Source organism: Microplitis mediator, chromosome 1, assembly GCF_029852145.1.
Source record: "Microplitis mediator isolate UGA2020A chromosome 1, iyMicMedi2.1, whole genome shotgun sequence".
In the NCBI taxonomy this organism is placed as follows: domain Eukaryota; kingdom Metazoa; phylum Arthropoda; class Insecta; order Hymenoptera; family Braconidae; genus Microplitis; species Microplitis mediator.
Genome location: NC_079969.1, coordinates 21,567,549 through 21,589,997, shown reverse-complemented (window position 1 = coordinate 21,589,997; position 22,449 = coordinate 21,567,549). Strand labels below are relative to the sequence as shown.

Here is a 22,449-nt window from a genome sequence, read left to right as displayed (position 1 = left end):
TGCACATGTAGAAAATTTCAAAAATTATAGATGCAATTTTTTTAAATTTATCGTTTTTAAAAAAATCCAAAAATTACTAGACGTCAGATGATTTCAGTATCATTAATAATTAATAAATAACAATAAAGTTTATTTATGAATTATTAAATATAACTATTTATATATGTATATATTGACGTTATGGTAGTAATTGTGGGTTGTTTCCAAGAGTGACAGACTATGCTTGATGAGACAGCTGGGTCAGTGCACCGTGTAGCGATGTCAGCCTCTGCTCACTCTCTTTTTTTTTTAATTTTAATTTTTATTTTACTTGTATTCCATTCTCTCGCGTGTTACAATTGTGTCATACTGTAGTTACACACTGTTTCTTTTCCGTCACAAACTCACATGTAATGATTATTACTGTATATTAATTCATTAATTAACATATATTTCATACATATATATTTTTATTATAACTCTGATAATAATAATAACAGTATATATATATATAAAAATAGAAAATACCATATGTGTAGGTACTACATTACTGCAGATTAGAGATTACTCATGAATCATGATTCATTATGTCATGATTGATGTTTTTATAGGTTTCGTGTCCTTGGTGTTTAGTAAGTAATTTTAAAAAAACTCTGGTCTTATCCTTTGTACTTTGACTTGGAGTTTTAATATTTATTTTAATTCATGTTATTTATGTACATAAGAAGTTTTTTTGTTTTATTTATGTTCAAATGGTTTAAATTTCGTCATAACATCAACAGGATTTTATATTTCGCGCGTTGTTTATTCCAGCGTTTGTTTTTTAATTATAAGAATTTAGATAAAGATGGATTATTTATTCGAGGTAAAATGCAACTGTGATGTTAACGGAAGAAGAATCAGATAATAAAGCCAAAAGCTCTAGTTCTTGAGGATAATGTTGGTCGCTTTCGCGGTCTAATACTTGGGTCTCTTTTATATTCTTTATTCCAATGTCTTTATTTTTCTTTCTCTTTTACCTCTTTCATTCCGGATATATTTATATATATATATATATATCTGTAATCTACTTTTACTATATAGTAGTTCTTGGTTCGACAGTCAGCTGACCGCAGAGATCCGACGACTTTCACCTTCCGTCAAAGTCTGACGTGATATAGATATCGTTAAAGAAAATCTATTTAATTTCACTGATATATCGCTTTTAGATAGATGTTAAATTTATACACTCTTATAACAAGTATTCAGAGCAATTTGTTTATTTATGATATTTAAAAATTTTATAGCGTCACTAATTTAGAATCATTTTTTAAAACATTATCAAGTTGTTTAATATATAAACTAGTAATGAAATAATAATTTTGGTTTTTTAGAAAATGTTTTATTGATATAAACAATTTATTTAAAAATTAAAATGTCGTAAATGTCACAGACGGAATTTAATAAAACTTTTGAAATCATTATTTGAATTATCAATGAAGTGTCCGGGAATTTATTTAATACATTCAGTAATTTTTACAAGTAAAGTTGTCTGAAAAAAGAAACCTAAAAAAATTGTTGCTGTGAATCTGAAACTGTTAAAATTATTCACTTTCGCGGCTTAAAGATTTAAAATATGTAGAATTTTTTCTAGTCGATTAAGTTAAAATTGTATTTTGAACCGTGAAATTTATTATTTTATTTCTTACTCCATTAGTTTTAATAATTACTATATATAGAGTGTAATCTTTACAGTATTGGTTTTAGAGTGACATAAATTTGCTAATCAAACTGCAATTTTTGACAGTATTGAAAAAAACTCGTTTTTTAAATAAAAACTAATGAACATACCCAGGAATAAATTTCGTTGAAAATATCCCTTGTTAAAAAAACTGTTGACTATTCTAAACTTCAAAACGTGATAATAAATATCCGTATATTATTAAGATATGCTAAAACGACAAACGTTCAGAAACAGTTCAAAATCAGTTTTTTCTGAACGTATTTTGCACTGATAAATGTTAATTTGTAGTATTAAGTCAATCGTTTTTTTCTGTGTATTTTAAGAAGCTTGGAAATCGTTTAAAAAAAGTTCGTCATTGTCTCACGTTTTGAAGCTTAGAATAGTCAACACTTTTTTATGTACCTGAAGAACGGAACGTTTTTCGCGCAACGAAAATGAAAAATTTATGTACTTTGATTGCTTAAGGGGTAGTTAGAAGTGGCCTGCAATTTTCAGCTGACATACTAGCGCGTATGTGAGACATTTCAAAAATTTAGATCCATTAGATTTTTTACTTTTCGTTTTGTTCTTTATTTTTGTCTCACCAAAAACGTTCCGATCTTCAGGTAGATACTTTTTTAACCTTTTTTCAGCATTTTTTTTTACACGGGATAGATAATAACAGATTATTTTAAATATCTAATTTGAAACCGATAATTTGTTTAATTATCTAATAAGAAATCTTTAAATTTTGGGACACTCAAAATTGTACAAAAATTGACATTAAATGACGGTTACAAACAATTTGAAAAAAAAATCATCAAATTTATAGGGTAGTTCGTTTTGCCCGCCCTTCCCCTAAATATAATTTTGAAAGATATATAAAGAAATTGAAGACTAAAATGAAGTAAAGTGACAATAATTATGTACCTGAAAATCAGAACGTTTTTCGCGGAACTAAAATAAAAAAAACGAAATGAAAAGTGAAAAATCTACTGCATCTAGATTTCTGAAATGTTTCGCACGTCAGCCGATAATTGCAGGCCACCCTGAACTACCCCTTAAGTCACCTTTAGAGTCAATTTCCATGAATTATTATCATTTTCGTTGCGTGAATAACGTTCTGATCTTCAGGTATACATCAATTGTGGAGACTGAGTTTATAACAAAAAATAAATTTATTAAAACATTTCTTACATCTTTTTATTTTCAATATTTTATGACAAATGTTTTTTTTTCGTGTACTATAGTACTATATAGAAATAATGACGGATATTTATAACTTAATTTATCATATTAAAAAAAAGCTAAGGTCGTTAACTGGATTAAAAATAAGAAATATAAACAAATGTATTTTTAAAGTCTAGTTATCGTTATAAACAATGAAAAGTAAAGTAAAAAAAATATATACATAATATTAAAAAAGTACAGCACGTTAAGTGAGAAATGATTACTGTGGAGCGTAAAAGTGAAATAAGGATAAATTATTTTTAAAGTTGATTACATTAAAAAAAAAAAGTAGTAAGTTATTATTAATTATGATAAATGATAATTTAATTATTCAAATAAATGACTTTTAATTATCTTTAATTCATAATTATAGCTCAATTATTATTTATATTTTCTTCTTATCAGTAGAACAATAAAAAATATTTATAAATAAACATTATAGTCGGAATCGGTATTACTGTGATATTTATTTATAAATAGATGTGTTAATACATTTATCTTAATAATAACATATTCATACAGTTGGACTGAATTAACGTATGTGTAATAATACAATTATTTATATCGTGTCAAAATATTCACAGTAATTGTTGTGTATTCAGTGATGTGATTGTTGAGAAGACGAGCATACATTATTTTACTCATAATTTATGTTCAATCTACATTTGACTTGATATTTACTTATTAATATTGACATTAATCATTATATCTTTATACATATATGTCATATTATATTGCTAATAATAATAAATAAAATATAAATTTAAATAATGCTAATTTAAACAATAAATCTAAATCTACACAGAAAAAAAGAATTTCTTAATACGAGAAATATTTTGAATTATAAATTGAAGACAAAAATTTTTTTACTCAGAAAAAAAAGTTATCTTGAGTCAAGAAAATATTTTAGGCGACAAACAATTTTTTTGATCCAAGCCAAGATTTTCTTGAGCCGAGAGAATTTGTCGGTTAGAAAAAATTTTTCCTGTATACGAAAAAATTGAGGTATTTAAAAAAATTTTCTTGAATTAAGAGTATTTACTTAGTCGAGAATTTTTTTTTTTGGTAGGACTAGAATAAATTTCTGAACGCAAGAACTTTTTTCTTGCTCCAAGAAAATTTTTTCTCGTCTCAAGAAAATTTATGTTTTTAATTTATAAGAAAAAAATTTCATAGGACAAGTGAAAATTTTTTTGGTAATTAAAAATTTTTTGTCAGGAAATATTTTTTTTATGGCGGACGATAACATTAAAAATAGATAAGAAAAAATTATAAAATGACAGTAAATATTTTTTTTTGATACTTTATTTTAAAAATAAATTTTTATAACAATTCTATATTTATTTGATAAGGTAAATAATATTTCATGTACTGGGAGCTGTCATGCCAACTGTATATTAATTTAATTAAATGTTGACATAATTATCAATATTAGCAGAACAGCTTGTTTGACATATTGACTAAAGTAAATATTAAATTAATAGTAAAACTAGTGTATTGGTGAACTGAGAACCATAACACTAAATTAGTTATCAACATTTACCACTGATTTCAAAATCTTTTATATTCATACGGAATTGATAGTAAACTGAAATTGTTGATTAATAATAATCAATAAATTATATTTCTCATGGGTACACTGTAAAAAATTTGCGGAGTGAACGCGGATTATATCCGAAGTGAATGCGGAGCAGATGACTGTGTATTTATTTAATCCCCTCAAAGTGAAATTCGCTCCGAAAGGGAGTTTATTTCAAAATTTAAACTCCAACTCGGAGTGAATGCGGATTTAAATAAAATTCAGATCATTCCGAAATCACTCACCTGAAAAACAAACTCCCTATTCACTCCGCATGCGGAGCAATTTTTTCTCAAACTCTGGAACTCCGAGTGACGGAATGAATTCGGATTTAAATAGCATCCTTAATTACTCCGAATTGACTTCCGATTTTATAGTGTTATAATTTTATATTTATTAATGACTTTAAAATTTTTGTTGCATCAGAATTCATTGTTTTGATTTAAAAATTATTATATTTTTTTTATTTGATAGTAGTAGACAAAAATATGATAAAAAAAAATATGTACAAAGTTGAGACGTTTTTTGGTTTTGGAAAATAGTTGTTTTCTTTATACAAAATTTTTTTTTTGTCTCAACGATAACTGTAAGCAGTAGAATTTTCGCGGTAGAATCAAACGTGTTAGAAAACAGTCGATATAATACAAATTCTTAAGTTATTTTAACATAATTTGTAAAAAAAGAAAAGAAAAAAAGTCTATCCAAAAGTAACATACATCAATTTTAAAGTTCTCTGCAATAAAACTATAAATTTTTATATATTCAAATTTTATCAGTAGAACAAGTAAAATTTTTATTTTAACATAATGGCATTGTGTTATGTTGAATATTAATATTTAACACTTAAAGTTTAACATCAATTTTTCCAAATAAAATTAAGAAAATTTTTTATTATGCAAAGGTAATTTAAAAAAATCATTTTTATTTAAAATTATTAACTATGAATTGTGAGACATCAAAATAAAAAAATTAATATAATACAGTATATATTTAAAAAAAAAACGAAATAAAGTTTGAATCCAATTAATAAAATATCTTTTTAAATGAAAACTTTTCAATTTTATGTGTGGATGAATTTTTTTTAACTATATCCATAACTTTGAATTAGTTTCATTGATTTGAATAAAACTTTATAAAGTATTGAGGACGTTTTCCGTGGTAATTTCATTGTAAGTATCTTCTACAATGTAGGTATAGATATAATCGTAAAATGTAGACAGGATGGATATAAAAACCTATTTTCTTATGCATAACTTTTGAATGGATTCACATATTTGAATGAAAATTCGTGTTTCGTAGATATCTTTGTGAATTGAACTAAAAAGTTTTTCCAATTTTTTATAAATTTATAATCTCGGTCAATATATATATAATATATATTAGCGTTAAAAAAAAAAAAATCAAATTTTTTTTTTCTCGGAAACAGGTTCAAAAGTTTCATTTAAATACAAAAATACTATTTTTTAAAAAGTATTGTTCTGATCGATTTTAAGAGTTTGACATTAAAATGAAAATAACTAGAAAACAATGTGAAATTTGGAAAACTTTGAAAGATAAATTCTGAAAAATAATATTATCTACAAAAAATATCCTCCTACACTTTGTGATAAGTCTGATAGTTTCGCCGGAAAAGTAAAAAGATCTCAAAATTTACTGTAAATTTGATTTCAAGCTCACATAACTTTTGAACAGATGGATTTATCAAACAATGATAAGCCACCAAACTGAGTCTGCAGATTTTTCCTACGACGCATCGTTAGTTAGTTATAATAATCAGAAAACGCAAAAAAAACTTTTTTGATTTTCAAAGGTAATTATTAATTTCTCACGCTAATCCTCAAGAACATTTACAAAATTTCACGGAACTATTCATGTTGCAAAACTCGATTATCCGGTTCTAATTTCGAATATTAACTTTTTAGTTTGCGTGTCAAAAATTATTAAAATTTCTGACAATAATTGACACATAGTTAAGATTTGTCGAGTAATTCGAATTTTTAAATTAGAAAAGTATTCATTTTAGTATGAATATTTCAAATAATAAATTATTTTTACACCCCTTTATTCATATTTCACATAAATTAAAGTAATGAAAAAAAGATGATCATTTTAAAACACAACAATAACTCATTTAGTTAACTAAAAGTGATATCGCAAATTGCATTTAGCGATATATATTCCCAGTTAGATTTTTTCATAATAATTATTTTTTCCTCATGTATGTCCAGAAATATTTTTATTATTAATATATATTTCAATTGCCAACAAAATAGTATACATTTATTAAATTAATATTTTATAAATTATAATGTGGAACTAATTGTTTATATATATACACACATATATATATATATTTTTTTTTTGCCTACAGATATTGTTTTTATATATAAATATATACATATTTTGAACATGATTTTATTTATGGAATAGTTTTAGATTTTTTATTGTAAATATATGAGTTGAGATACGAAAATAAAAATAAAATCGGGAATGAAGTTTTAATTGAGATCTAAAAAAAAAAAAAAATGGAATATAATTCTAGTAGTTAAAAAGTTATAACGTGTCAAATCCAAAGTCACTTGATGTTGTCACGATGCTCACAAAAAAACTGTGATGTAATTCCAACTTTTTATCCAGATATTTTCTAATATATACGTGAACAAACATGAACCGTTTGATCTTTAAATATTAATGACTATGTTATTATTTTTTTTTAATTTATAAAAGTAAAAGTGTGTACATGAATCTTACTCTTATCTTTTTATTATTATTATTTTTTAATATATAGAAAAAACTTTTTTTATATAATGTCAGGAGATATACTTTTTGCGATGGAATTGAGCTTTTGATTCCTTTGATAGTTAAGATTTTAATCATGATGACTAAAGTTTTATATGTTTTGAGATGTAAATCTATAATTGTAAACATGTAGAGCATCAGTCTACGTAGACTGTACAGTGACATCAAATGTCGTTTTTAAAAAAAAAAAATATTTGTATAAAAACTATCATATATTTTGTGACGTTACGGAAGTTTATAAACTAAACTAATTTTTATAATTAGTCCCCTCGTGTAGATTAGCTCGCCGGCTCCAGGGTTTCGGAGAGGGTCGCGTAACTCAGGCAATTTCTTATTTATTTCTATTTAATTATAATGTAATTATGCGGACGGATTGACAGATAAATAACCAATATTTTGCTTATAAAGTATGAAGTTTTATTTATAATATTTAGTAAAAGACAAATTCTTAATATTCAATTAATACACAGTTAAACAGAAGCAGAATGTTTTATACAATATTCTTTAAACTCGGTAAACTACAATATTTCATCAAATCAAATACTTAAAATAATATTTAAATAGAAATTATATGGTGTGACGAGACGCGTTTTCATTCCCATGTACGTATATTCCCTTTTTACAGATTTACTCGCGGCACCGTTTCTACGGATATTATTTAACCTTCGCGCCACCCAATTAACAACCGGGAGATGCCCGTGATGTATAAAATGTTCGAGACTCGTCTTCTCCAAGAGTGATACTCCAAGTTTCAGAGTCTCGCCCTAGATTGCACGGAGAAGGTAATACGCTTCTCCACGTGCAAATCGGCCTAGATATTGCGTCACAAATCGCGACAGGGTAGCTACACCCACCTACAATCGTGGAATAACGACGAGGTTCAAATATAGAAGAGCCAATACCTGGTTCTTCTATTTGTTTTCGTAGCTTGATCTGGTGATACTCAGACCGAGAGCTGGATTTAAATAACGGTGCCGAGAAATCGCTTATAAGACCTCTAGCACAACAGAGCTCCTCGGAGAAACTCAGGCGTCGCGGCGCCGCCTAGCGGCCGACCGCGAACTATTCTCCCTTCTCTCCTACATGTCCCCCACTCCTTGCGTACTCTTTCTCGCTTACTCAGCCTATGCGCTCGTCACACTCATTGCTTATGTATATTTTTTTACGTGCTCGTCACACCCCCCTTTCTTAAAAAAAGAAAAGGCCGCTTTTTTAAAAAAAATATTTTTACTTATAATATATTTTTTTGGGTGGGCTTTTCGCCCCGATTAAACACTCATAAAACTGTTTCTAGGTTCGTATATTTATAAAAACACAAAAATCTTTTAACCTCCACGGTTACATACAAACAATAGTTAAAATAATACATTGAAATTATCAAAAAAAAAACATGCATTCAAATTAAGAAACGTTTCAATAAATAATAATAAAATATAAAAAAGACAAAAGTACCTAAAAAAAAATAAACAATAAAAGTAAATAAATAATAATAAAAACGGGTCCGCGGGTTTAACTCCCCGGTGTCGGGTCAACAATGGTACTCTGGTTAGTATCGTTCGTCGTCTTCTCGTCTGTGGCGTCAGTGGCTCCCTCGTCGGTAGTGTCAACGGTGTTCTCGTCGGTGGTGTCAGCGGTGTTCTCGTCGGTGGCGTTAGCGACAGTTGGTCTCGCCTCACGGTCCGTACGCTTCCTCGTCTCTACCCCATTCTTGACTGTGACTTGCCACACAACCCCATCTGTATCCTGCTCGAGATGTCGGCCTCTTTTCCCTTGCTTGCGGGGTTTACGGATTCGCTTTTTTGTTCCTTGCGAGGTATCGACTGGGTACTGCTGGTATATGGGTGTCGTATGCGGTTGTGGCAGAACAGTACTTTGTTTCTGCATTTGAAATTCGAACACGGATAAAGGTGCTGCGACCTCTGGATGTCGACTCTTTAATAGGTGTAGCGGAGTCGGTTGATAGCTGATGACGGGTTCGACGGATGGAACGATGCGCCTTGGTATGTAGGCCTCGTCTTGCTGCTGCACTTGCGCCGGGATGTCTTGCTCTTCTCTCACGACAATGGACCGGATCTTCTCTTCTACTCGCATGATTTTTTCCTGCCGAATCTTAATCAGTTGTTGTGCCGTGCAAGTTTCAGGTAATAAGATAGTTTTGCGTCCGGATGCGGCAGCGGAGGCATTTAAAAATGTGGTCTTCTTACGGGCCGGTGTCGTCGGTTTTATCTCGGCTACCCAATTGCCTCGAATACGACCTGCGGTTCGGGGTACGGCGGGTAACTTCTTCCCGTTCACGTCTTCGACGTCCTTACTGTTAATTGAGTCTCCATCTGTCTCCGTACTCGGTTCGGGAGATGGTAGTATGGGTTCTGATCGTACTGGAGCAGTCTCGTTTGCTGGCGGAGTAGATTCCGATGGTGATACGACAGGTTCTGACGGCGGGTCGACGGATTTCGTCAGCGGTACAGCGGGTCCTGTAGACGGCGTAACGGATTCTAGTGGCGGTACGACGGGTTCTGTAGGCGGCGTAACGGACTCTATTGGCGGTAATTTTTTCTTCCGTGCTTCCTTCTTCTGACGAGCGGCCATCTTCGCCCGCGACCGCGCGATGGTGCGTTTGGCGGCTCGTAACAACGCGTGGTCATCCATCCTTCACGAGTCTGTCTATTGTCCGGTAGTTCGACCCCTAGTTACGGTTATTATAAGAATAAATAAAGTAAAAGAAATAAAGATAAAGATAAATTACAATAATAATAAAAAAAATCCGAGTTACATATTTTTTCCTCTTAACCTAGATTTGACATTAATTAACTTCTGTTTACCTGGTTATACTATATTTTATTTTTTTTTCAAAACTATGATTAATTATAATTCAGACAATCACTTGATAATGGCTATTTATCTGTTCTGTCACTGGCTCCCTTATCTTTATACAATTGTGTTCTCGATTTCTATGACCGGAATATCTCTGCTAGTGTACGGCTTTAAGTCTTTTATATGTACAATGTGCGTTTCAGCTCCTCGGCCGATCTCGAAAACGTTCTTACCGACGTTACGCAATACAGTATACCCACCGGTATATTTGTTCGCTAGTTTACCCGAAAATTTATCGATCGCGGACGATAGATGGTGCTCGCGCTTTGCGACTAGTTCCCCTACTCTAGGTACCCAGTCACTCCGTTTCTCGTCGAAGTACCGGCTCTGTTTGGTGAATGCGCGCGCGAGATTCAAGCGTACGAGGTCCATGGCCTCGTGTAAATTTTTCAAGTTATCCAGGTGATCGTAATTATTAACTGTATGACCGCCCTCGAGTCTTTCTCGCAACGTATTCGGAGGAAGTAATTCGCGGCCGTAGTTAAGATAAGCGGGTGTGAACTGCGTTGACTCATGTTTTGCTGTGTTAATGGCAAACATTAATTCCGGTATTAATTTATCCCATGAACGTTGATTCTTCTGGATATATTGTGCGATCATTGTCCCTATTACCTTATTAGCCCGCTCCACGGGGTTACATTGGGGGGAATAAGGTGGGGTTCTAAAATGTTCGATACCGTATTCTTTTAAAAGAGACGTAAACTCTTTACTGACGAACTGGCTTCCGTTGTCAGACATGACCATTCGAACCCGACCGAAACGTAATAGGATGCGTTCTTTTAGTGCTTTGACGATGGTGTCGGCTTTGGCTTGCCTCATCGGTTGAATTTCCACCCACTTAGTGAATTTGTCTTGTAGAACTAGTGCGTAGCACATCCCGTTTGATGAACGGGGCTTCGGACCGATTATATCCACCGAGACAATTTCCCATGGCCGCGTGGCATTCACTGTGCCCATTTTTCCCGGGGTTAAGCCCTGACAAGGTTTAAACTCTTGGCACTTCTCACAACTGCGAACGTATCTTCCTATATCCTGGTGCATTCGTGGCCAATAATATAATCTCGCTATCCGGTTTATCGTTTTTGTCACCCCTAGGTGCCCCGCGGTCGGTTCGTCGTGATTTTCGCGCATGACCTTGTCTCGTAGTGTCTCGGGCACGCATAGCTTCCATGCGTCATTTCTTTCGGAATAATTGAGGCTGTGGTGCATATGGCGATATAAGTTTCCGTTTTTTATACAGAATTCTGGGTAATGTTGTGGCCGTGTCTCGACCCCTTGTTTTACTCGCGCGTACCACCCGCCTTTCAGTTCCGTACTCGCGATCACTATTGTTTCTTGCATGCCTTCTGACTCTTCCCCGATGTGTTCCTCGTTGCTTCGCGACAGTGCATCCGCGACTTTATTGAGCCTCCCCTTTCGATAAACTATGTTGAAATCGAACTGTTGGAGATATAAACTCCACCTGGCGACTCTACCGGACGGGCTCTCGATTGTGGCCAACCATTTTAATGACTGATGGTCGGTGATGACATTAAATTTGTACCCCTCTAAGTATGGGCGCATTTTCTGTATACCCCATACTACGGCTAAGCATTCCTTTTCCGTAACGGTGTAATTGATTTCGCTTTTATTAAGAGATCGGCTTGCGTACGCGACTACATGTTCCTGTCCGTCTGTTTCTTGTGTTAACACTGCTCCTAGCCCTTCTTTGCTGGCATCGGTTTGTAGAGTGAAAGGTTTCTCGAAGTCTGGGGGAACTAGTACCGGTGCGGTTTTTAATTTTTGTTTTAATGCGTCGAAAGCGTTTTGTTCCAGCTCGCCCCAGCGCCATTTCTTCTTTTTCTGAAGCAGTGCCGTCAACGGTTTGGTCAGGTTGGAACAGTTAGGTATAAATCTTCGATACCAAGATACCATCCCGATGAATTGACGAACTTCCTTCACAGTAGTGGGTATTTTTAAATCGTCGATGGCTTTGACTTTATCAGCGTCCGTTCGTATACCCTCACCGTCGATCACGTGGCCTAAATAGACTAGCTGAGTCTCTAAAAACTTGCTTTTTTCCACGTTTATTTTCAGGTGAGCTTCTCGTAAACGCTGAAATACCTTGCGCAGAATACCCATGTGTTCCTCTAGCGTTCGTCCGATCACAATGATGTCATCCAGGTATACGAAGACGTACGGTTCTAAATCTGGACCTACTACTTCGTTCAGTAATCTTTGAAACGTTGCAGACGCGGAATGTAACCCAAACGGCATTACGGTAAATTGGAACAAGCCACGTCCCGGCACGGTAAAAGCAGTAATTGGTTTGCTTGTCTCGGTTAGAGGTACCTGCCAATACCCATTTTCCAGGTCTATGGTAGATATGAATTTCGCGTTTCGGAGTTTGTCCAATGTCGCGTTTACCTGCGGTAGGGGATAGGCGTCTCTTTCGGATACCTCGTTTATTTTACGGAAGTCTATGCAGAAGCGGTATTTCTTATTCTTTTTCTTCACAATTACCACCGGTGAGCTCCACGGGCTACTTGACGGTTCGATTACCCCCTTTTCCAACATCTTGTCGACCTCGTCATTGATGATTTGCTGCATTGCGGGATTTCTCGGAGTGTATCGGAATTTAATCGGTTCAGTACCCGGCTTAATTTTTATCGTATGTTTCATCAATGGCGTCGGACCTTCTGTTTTCGTATTTAAAGTTAACTCGATGTCTATCTCTCTCTTTGCTTCGGTAATCGGATCGCGAACGGAAGTGGTATTTATCATGTGGTTTGTGCTGCTGAAATTCAAACTGAATCCTATTTCTGCTAGATTATCTATCCCCAACAGAATGTCTCCGTGGAAACTCGGCATTACATGAAACGGCAACTGTCTTTCGGTGTCTTTAACTTGAATTTTTATTATGGCTATTCCGATGCATTTAACTTCGCGCCCATCAGTCACTGTAGCCACTAAGTTTACCGGCTTGTAACTTGTGTATAAAGCTTTGGCTCGGACATATTGCCATAGCTCTTGGCTTATCAGTGATGTGGTGGCACCAGTATCCGCGAGACACCATAATGTTTTATCTCCTATTTTTGTTATGAGATACGGGCGTGCGTCATTCGGTTTTATTTCGGAGTTAAATCGGTAGATGGCGTTAAATTCCAAGTTCGTGATTGGGGATTCACCTGGTAATCTGATTGTTGCCTCGGGGGATTTGATTGCCGGTAAGTCTGCTGTGATTGTTGGTACGCTTGCTGAGGTTGTTGGTACATTTGTTCGGACTGTTGGTACGTTTGCTGCGGTTGCTGGTATGTCTGTTGGTATGCTTGTTGTGGTTGTTGGTATGTTTGCTGGTTCGGGTTTTGTCGGAATGACTGTGTTCGACCCCCTCTCCACAGTTTGCCTCGGGGTCTCGTGAATGATTGGCTCCGGTTGATTCCCCTGGAGTCCGTAGTGCTGGTTCCCGGATCCTCTGTCTCGTCTGTCGCCTGGGTTATTGTGGGCCGACCCGTTTTGTCCGTGCCGACCCGTTGTTCGTTTCCCGGACGCGGACATCCGCATTCCCAACTCCACATTTCACGTTTACCACAGTAAATACACAATCTGACTCGGCGGTTTCGGCAGCCACTTTGCATGTGGCCCTTCTCCCCACATTTCCAGCAATTAGTCCGATAATCGTACTCGTTAATTACGATTGCCGGCTGATCTTTACGTTTCTTGGTGTTGGGTGTAGTTTCGGGTATTACGGACTGGTTTTTCGGTGGTTTATATGCCGCTTCTTGCAAAATGATTGCCTCATACTCGTCTGCTAATCGCGTGAGCTCGTTAACGTTTTTGAATTCCGCACGCTTAATGTACCGTTTGTATTCTGGTCGTAGGTTGTAGTATAATCTTTCGAGCTTAGCAGCCTCACTCATCTGTCCGTGTCTCCGCATCAATGTCTGTAACTTGGTTATGTATTCTTTTGCCGTCTCTTTGTAACCCTGCGTCCGGTTGCGGATCTCTTCTTCGATTTGTACGTCGATACCAACGGGCATGTAGAATTGTTTCAAGTCCTTGACAAACTCGTCCCATCCTGACCACTCTCTTTTATTGTTTCGGTACCATTGCAGCGCCTTATCTCTGAGTAATATGGGTACACACCGTACTAACTGTATTTTATCGATCCCATAGCTGTCACTCATCTCGTCGATCCTTTCTATGAAATCGAGTAACCCTTTTCCTCCGTCAAAGGTTACCCCCCACTTTCGGATTTGGTCGCGGGTGTCCAATTCATCTCTCTCACGTCGCCTTGGTGTTGGTTGATACGTCATGTTAACTATGCCCGTCTCGTTCGGTTGCACGGTGGCATACTGTTTTTCTAGGTCCGCTCGGATCTCTTTCTCCAGTCGTTCTCGTAGCGCGGCTTCGTCGATGGCCAACCTCTCATTTGTTTTCTTCCCCCACCAACTCATCAGTCTCTCTTTTAGGCTGTTCCGTCTCTGTTCTTTTTCAGCCTGTTTCGTTTTTTCTCGGAGTAGCCTTTGTTTTTCTTCGAACTCTCCTTTGATTTTTTCGGCTAGTTCACGTCGTAGCTCTATTTCGCGTCTCTTGATTTCTTCTTCGTGTTTTGCCGCGAGTTCGGCTTCTATGTCGCACAATATCTCTTCTTCTTCCTCTTCGTCGGAATTTTCTTCTTCTTCGTGTGGGCGGATGTCGTCGTAAGACTGTGATTTTGCTGCGTTTAAACGAGCTGAACGTCTGAGTGTGGGTGTTGATTGGGTCGAGTCCGTTTTTTGATTCACGCGTACCTCTACGTGGTGGACCGGCTTCGCGAATTCCCCCTCCAAATTACGCGCGTGATCGTCTAACTCTAAATTTTCGGTCTGTTCCGCGGTTTCTATTTCGCGTAATAAATTGCTACAACTATTTGTTCTACTCTCCGACGCGGTTTTTCTGAATTTTACAAGATAATCTCTCAGTGTTAGTCTCAAGTCTGATAATTTAGCCGCGGGATTAAACTCTATTCCGTATTTATTTAATTCGTCAATAATTCCCGTCTTTTTCAGAGCCCATAGATATGATGTTTTACCCGGCGGAGAATGTTCAAGAGGCATTTTTCTAAGTATTTAATTTTTAAACCCGCAAAAACTTTAATAATTTAGTTATTCTAAACGATAATCTAAAATTTTTCTAATTATTCAGGTCCCTGTTCGAGCGCCAGAAAATTACCTGTGACGTTACGGAAGTTTATAAACTAAACTAATTTTTATAATTAGTCCCCTCGTGTAGATTAGCTCGCCGGCTCCAGGGTTTCGGAGAGGGTCGCGTAACTCAGGCAATTTCTTATTTATTTCTATTTAATTATAATGTAATTATGCGGACGGATTGACAGATAAATAACCAATATTTTGCTTATAAAGTATGAAGTTTTATTTATAATATTTAGTAAAAGACAAATTCTTAATATTCAATTAATACACAGTTAAACAGAAGCAGAATGTTTTATACAATATTCTTTAAACTCGGTAAACTACAATATTTCATCAAATCAAATACTTAAAATAATATTTAAATAGAAATTATATGGTGTGACGAGACGCGTTTTCATTCCCATGTACGTATATTCCCTTTTTACAGATTTACTCGCGGCACCGTTTCTACGGATATTATTTAACCTTCGCGCCACCCAATTAACAACCGGGAGATGCCCGTGATGTATAAAATGTTCGAGACTCGTCTTCTCCAAGAGTGATACTCCAAGTTTCAGAGTCTCGCCCTAGATTGCACGGAGAAGGTAATACGCTTCTCCACGTGCAAATCGGCCTAGATATTGCGTCACAAATCGCGACAGGGTAGCTACACCCACCTACAATCGTGGAATAACGACGAGGTTCAAATATAGAAGAGCCAATACCTGGTTCTTCTATTTGTTTTCGTAGCTTGATCTGGTGATACTCAGACCGAGAGCTGGATTTAAATAACGGTGCCGAGAAATCGCTTATAAGACCTCTAGCACAACAGAGCTCCTCGGAGAAACTCAGGCGTCGCGGCGCCGCCTAGCGGCCGACCGCGAACTATTCTCCCTTCTCTCCTACATGTCCCCCACTCCTTGCGTACTCTTTCTCGCTTACTCAGCCTATGCGCTCGTCACACTCATTGCTTATGTATATTTTTTTACGTGCTCGTCACAATTTAGTGGATAAAACATTTTAAAGTTTATTTTACATTGACTTTAAAACGTCCCAAAGTATTTAATTAAAATACTGTATTTATTGAAATTAACTTACTAAATACTTTTAAATTAAGAGTGGGTTAGATAAAATGTGGACGCTGGGAAAATAATGCACTTTTTTTTAAACTTTAATCCGCTGGATTTTTACGTTTCATTTGCATTCTAAAAAATTCACCGCTGTAATAAAAAAAAATTTTTTCATGCTTTCTACTCAATTTTTAGGGTAAATGATTTTACTTATAAATTGGAATAAAATCGTTTTTTTTAACAATTGGAGAGTAGAAACGTAGAAATAAATTCTGCAAAAAATTTTCAAATGTCTCATATCGTTAAAATATAACCGTAAAAGTAATAAATGACGACTTTAAATAATTTTATGTAACTCATGTCGAAGAATACGCCAATAACTGTCTGGTCAGCCTCATAAAATTTGATATTAAAATACAAACCTTTCTGATTGGTCAAACGAGTGGTTTAATATCTATTTACAATATAAGTCGGATAAGTAACAGATTATGACATGGGTCGGTTCCAGAATGAGCCGAAAGGTTGCACTGTATCACAAGAGAACGAGTGAGAACCTCGAGCATACGGGTGTACATCATTACGTCAGTCGGTAAAAGAAATTTCATTCTCTTAAGTATGTATGAAACCTAAACTAACCATAGTATTTGTAAGTTAGTGGAATAAGAGTATAGATCATGCAATAATATTTTTTGTAATACCAACCGCGAAAATTAGATTTTCGAGCTATGCTTTGTCCGGGTAAAGTATGCGATTCCCGATCGACTATAATTTAGTCACTTTTCCTCGCACACGTGTGGATAAATAACTTCTCTCTATGTGTTTCTACATTCCCACACGACCATCTACAAATGCTACAGTTCATGAGAATTTCTTTTACTTTTACAACCGTTCACTAGGTGGCATGAAAATCGGATAGACGTTAGCAGTTGATTCATATAAACACCCCGATCCTTATTTTATTAAATTGAATTTTTAATAACGAAAATTCTAAGATATTTTTTCTTTCAAATCTAACTTCCGTCGTTGATATGACAAAAAATTTTGTTCGAATACCTTATGTTCAAAGGTAGGAATCCCGAAAAACTAGGAGTATCCTAACTCGTTTGAAATTGTGATACATTCTTAACAGACTCGTGACGTCACTCCTAGCCTATCGGAAACCCTACTTTTGCACATGCGTATCGAAAATAACTATTCTATTATAGTGCCGGGTGAAATAATAAAGTGATATAGTGTAGGCATCAGGAATTTGTCGTTTCTCCACCGCCATCCAACGCTCTTAAATTGAACTTCTGAGGCAGGGATCGCATAATATATATTAAAACACTCATTTTTTATATTAAACCACTCTGCATTTGAATGAAATAGGGAAATATATCTCTACTCAATAATTCGAGCCAATGACTTGTTTGTCACCTTTCTCTCTTATGACGTCACTTTGAATTTAGCTGCCTTATTAACATGACCAAAATCTCTAGACTGCACACGCGCATTTAATTATTCAGCACACACATGTATAGATCAAGGCAACGTCACTTGAGTTTCATAATTGATATGATACAACACCAAAGATGACTTTTTAAATTGAGTTTAAATCTTTATTTAATAATAATAAAGTAAATTATTTTTATAACTCTGACTGCATGTCGCTGACTTTAGACATTTAACGGCGTTTTTCTTTGTGCATTCATTACATAAACTATTGTATACATCTAGTGACATCGAGCATTATACTCTCGTGTGTTGGAAACATTCGCTTCGCTCGTGCTGCCAAACCCACACTCGATTATAATACCGATTCCACATGATGTATAACATACTATTAATAAAAAAAAAAAAAATTTTCCTTAAATTTTCACAATTCCTATTTTGTCTGAGTTTACACTATTTTAAATGAAGGGGGGGGGGGGCAAAACGGGATACTTAAAGAAATACTGAGTTTTTGGGGACAAATATTTTAAATCTTTTTTTTTTATGATATTCAAAGTACATAGAAAATATTTCCAGCTGTTAAAAAAAAAGATTTCATTTTTTGCGGGCAAAATGACGTACACCCAAAAAAAGGTGAAAAAAAAATTTCTGGAAATCAAATAAATTTGATTAAATTAAATTTTCTTGTAATAAAGTAATTGTGGTAAAGAAAAACTACATTTCAAATTATTATTGCCCCCCTCTCCCCTATTATTAAAAAAAAAATTTTAATAACCGTTACGTCTAGGTTGATAAAGAAATTTCATTTTATCATATTTATTACAGTAAAAAAAAAATTATTCGAATTTAATAAAATTTAATTACATTTTATGAACGGTTGGTTTGAATTAATTTCGTTGTTTAAAATTGACATTTATTACGACAAAATGTAACGATATTTAGTATAATAAACATGTCAAAAGCAATGATACGGATATTAAATATTAATTAATCACAAGTTTATAAAAATTGAATTATTTTATGAAAATAATAACTCTTATTTTAAAAATTAAAAAGTAATTTACCTTATTTGTTATTGATGAATTTTTCTCTCAGCAAATTTTATAATTTTATTTTCGTATTAATTAATATTCAATCCATAATTATTTTCCAAAGTTATAATAATTTTTTTATGTTTAATTTAGAGACATTCAGCAACTAAATTATAATCAAACAACTTGAGAAAATGAAATAAAAATTTATAATTGAAAGATGAACTTTCAGTAACAAACAAAATTAAGTTAAATCTTGACAAGACATGGCAAATATTTTTTTTTTAAAGATTAAACAGTAGTTTTAAATGGGATTTTTTTTCACTATTCAGAAGAATGTTCACTCAATCGTTTCTTCCCAGTCGATTAGAAGTTTTGCAGTTCTATTCATGCCCCTTTGGCTTTTCTTTAGTGTTCTCAACCATCATCTCCTTCCTCTTATTCTTTCTCACACACTCTTTTACTCTTTTAATCCATTTTTTCTTTTCTACTATTACTGCTACTACTACTACTACTACTATCACGAGTAGTAGTACTTCTACTACTGTTGCTGTATCGTTCGAAAGTCAAAAGTTTCTCTCCAACACTTATTCAACTTTTGGTGGTTTTCTGCTGTGTATTTTTACCAAGATCGATCTTTTAAATTTTTATTTTCTTTGTAAGCATAAAAACTTTTCACTGGGAATTTTATATCAGGTTTGCTCATAGTTAAAAGTAGAAGTGGTAGCAGCAGCAGCAGCAAGTAGTGATAGAAAAAGAGAGAGTTAGTATGGTTTAACTTAAGTTAAGAAAGAACACCAAAGGTATGAATAATGCTCGATTTAAAGTTTGATTGGAATTGCTGTCGGACACGCAATAGGATCTCCGATTTTACTTCCTATTTATTTATCCTCTCTCTTATTTTCTATGCTCAAGAACATACTCAATGTTTTACGATAAAAAAAAGAAAAAAATTATATAAGAGAGAGAAGTTTGATCGGGAAAACGTCGGATATATAAAGAGATAAGTTGAAGAGATTACTCGTGTATGTAAACAACAGTCAAGAGCAGGAGAAAATTCATCTGTAAAAATTCGATAGGAATCTCGTTTTTCTTTGATAGCAAACTCGAAGATTTTTAAAATAAAAAACAAACATTTTTCTATAACTTATGTAAATTCAGATACATATTTATTAGATGCGATAAAAAATTTACATTTACTGTTGAAACTTGTTTACAACATAATAATATTTTTATTTGAATTAATATATATATATTTTTTTTTTTAATGTAGAAATTTCCCGGGGAAAACCATTTGTTAGGATCTACTTTCATCTAAAAAATACAACAAATAAAATCTAAGTAAATCTTAACTATTTTTTCTCGAGTGTGAGTAATTAATAACAATAAAAATTTGTTGGATAATCCAAAATTGCACGACTCAATCACTTATCATAATTATTATCATTTTATAATTTTCATTATTAATTGTTATTTAACTTTAACACTGTTAATTATAATTTTTATTTTCAGTTTAATTTTATTATTTAAAAATTTTTTACATATCCCGCCTTTTTTCTTACATTCCGATTTTTATTGTTTGATTCTACTGTCACACTAGTGCTGCTGCCAGTAGTTGGTAGAGGAGAAAAAATGAAAAAATAACAATAAAAAATGGCAGCTAAATTTTTTATGAATTACCGGTTTTAAGTTTTTTATTAATTACAATTAAACAAAAAGGATTTGGATAGTGATTTTCAAAAGAGTTCTTGTGACCAAAGATACAAAGCTACCAAAAAAAATTAGGCCAATTTATTATATTTTTCGAGAGTTATCGTGGTTCCAAAGATTCATACAGAACAATTGACAGCACTGGTTTCTTGAATTAAAATAATTTATTTTAAATCAATGGAATAATGAATCGACTTAATACCGTCGAAATTATTCCTTAATAAATTATCTTTGTACTAGTATACAATTTAGCCCATTTTAGTGTAATAAAAAAAGTGTAGAGATAATTCAACGTGAGTGAATTAGTTGAAAAAATAATTTCGATCGTAAGCACACACAGCGCCTTCGCGCTTGAAATGTACAAAATTATTTTTAAATTTAATTTCTTATAATTAATATTTCTACACAGAAATAAAAGAATTTACATATTCGTTAATGTTTTATAAAATCATTATGACTTGGATGACTCATTTTAGTCTTTTTTTTTTCAAGTGATTCTAAAAAGTTTTTTTTTAATTTCCATAAACGTTTAGTAATATAAGGACAGCGAGTATGCATGTACATACTTAAATTTTTACTATGTACAGACTAAAAGTTTCATATATTTTTTATTTCCTCTCATGAGTGCATTTAACATTTTACTGGGGTAAAGTTTAAACATTCACTAGTTGTCTCTACAATACTTAACTTTTATGATAATTTTAGAATGGAGTTTTTTTTTATTCTATTTAAATAATATAATATGAAATAACACTTTGATACTTTGAAAATTTATTCCTTCATCTTATCGTGTCGATCGAAGCGTTTAGTTCAATCACTTAACTCTATTTGACTCCAACTTCATATAAGTTTTCAAGACAATTTGATTTCGATTACACAAAGTTTCAAATCGTTTTGCACGTTTATGAGTTGAAATAATAAAAAAAAAAAAATTTTAATTAATTTATCGTTTAAATTATTAATGAGGTTGGAAATTGAATATTTAGTAGTTAATATATTCATGTATTTACTGTAAAATTTTGTTTATTATTTTTGACTATAAATTTAAATTTACATAATAAGTTTACTAAATATACATTTTTTTTTCTATTTTCCAGATAAAAATTTTCAATAAAGTAAGAAAATCTCAGAGTAGTTTCAATGAAAATTTTTTCAATTGAAATAAAATTTACCGAAGTAAATAGAAAGAGGGAATCGAAAATAATATTTTCGTCAAGAATAGAAAGAAGAATAAAATAAAAATAAATAAACGAGTATTGCGTAAGTCAATTTTTAACTGAATGACTCAAAGATCCCATAAAATCTAGTCACGTTCAGACGATCTTCAGCTTGTAAAAGCTAAAATAGTAAAGCTACAGTAAAGCAAACGTCTTAGAGTGTGTCCGAAGTTGTTACTGAGTAGTTGTAGAGAATAGCAACGATAAAGGATTTTCTAGTAGAATGAGTTCTGAAGCGGCGATCCTGGGGCTTGTGTTGCTCGTTGCTATTGTTGGGGCAAATCGTGTACTCGATACCAGTAGGCCCACAGAGACCAAAATTCAACGACCTAGAGTTATCTACAATAATCACTTTGCTATTCACGTACCCGATGGACCAGAGGCTGCAGCTGCGATAGCTAGTAAACATGAATTCGATATCGTAGGCCAGGTAAGTTTTCCTACTAAACATTTATGTGCTTACGTTTAACATTGTTTATTGATATTATTTTGTTAAATACACACTCAACACATTTACGTTTAATCTAATGCTCACTTTATAAGCTCATTACATCACTTTATTTTTCGATTGATTTACATTCGAATTAGCCTCTTTCACGTCCAGTGTTTGCGATGTGAACGCAAGCATCTAGAAAGTTCATTTTTAATTTATAGCAGGAAATGTAAATATGGAT

The 22,449-nt window shown here is 33.3% G+C and overlaps 1 protein-coding gene across 2 annotated transcripts in view; it reads left to right on the top strand.

Moving 5' to 3' along the window:
- Positions 1 to 22,449, top strand: part of LOC130675445 (furin-like protease 2) — a 265,829-nt gene that overhangs the window by 1,298 nt on the left and 242,082 nt on the right. For both annotated transcript variants that reach the window (XM_057481143.1, XM_057481153.1), the window contains exon 2: positions 21,656 to 22,205. In XM_057481143.1, the coding sequence (XP_057337126.1) occupies positions 21,999 to 22,205 (207 nt within the window). In that variant the 5' untranslated portion in view covers positions 21,656 to 21,998. The remainder of the gene's footprint in view (positions 1 to 21,655; positions 22,206 to 22,449) is intronic.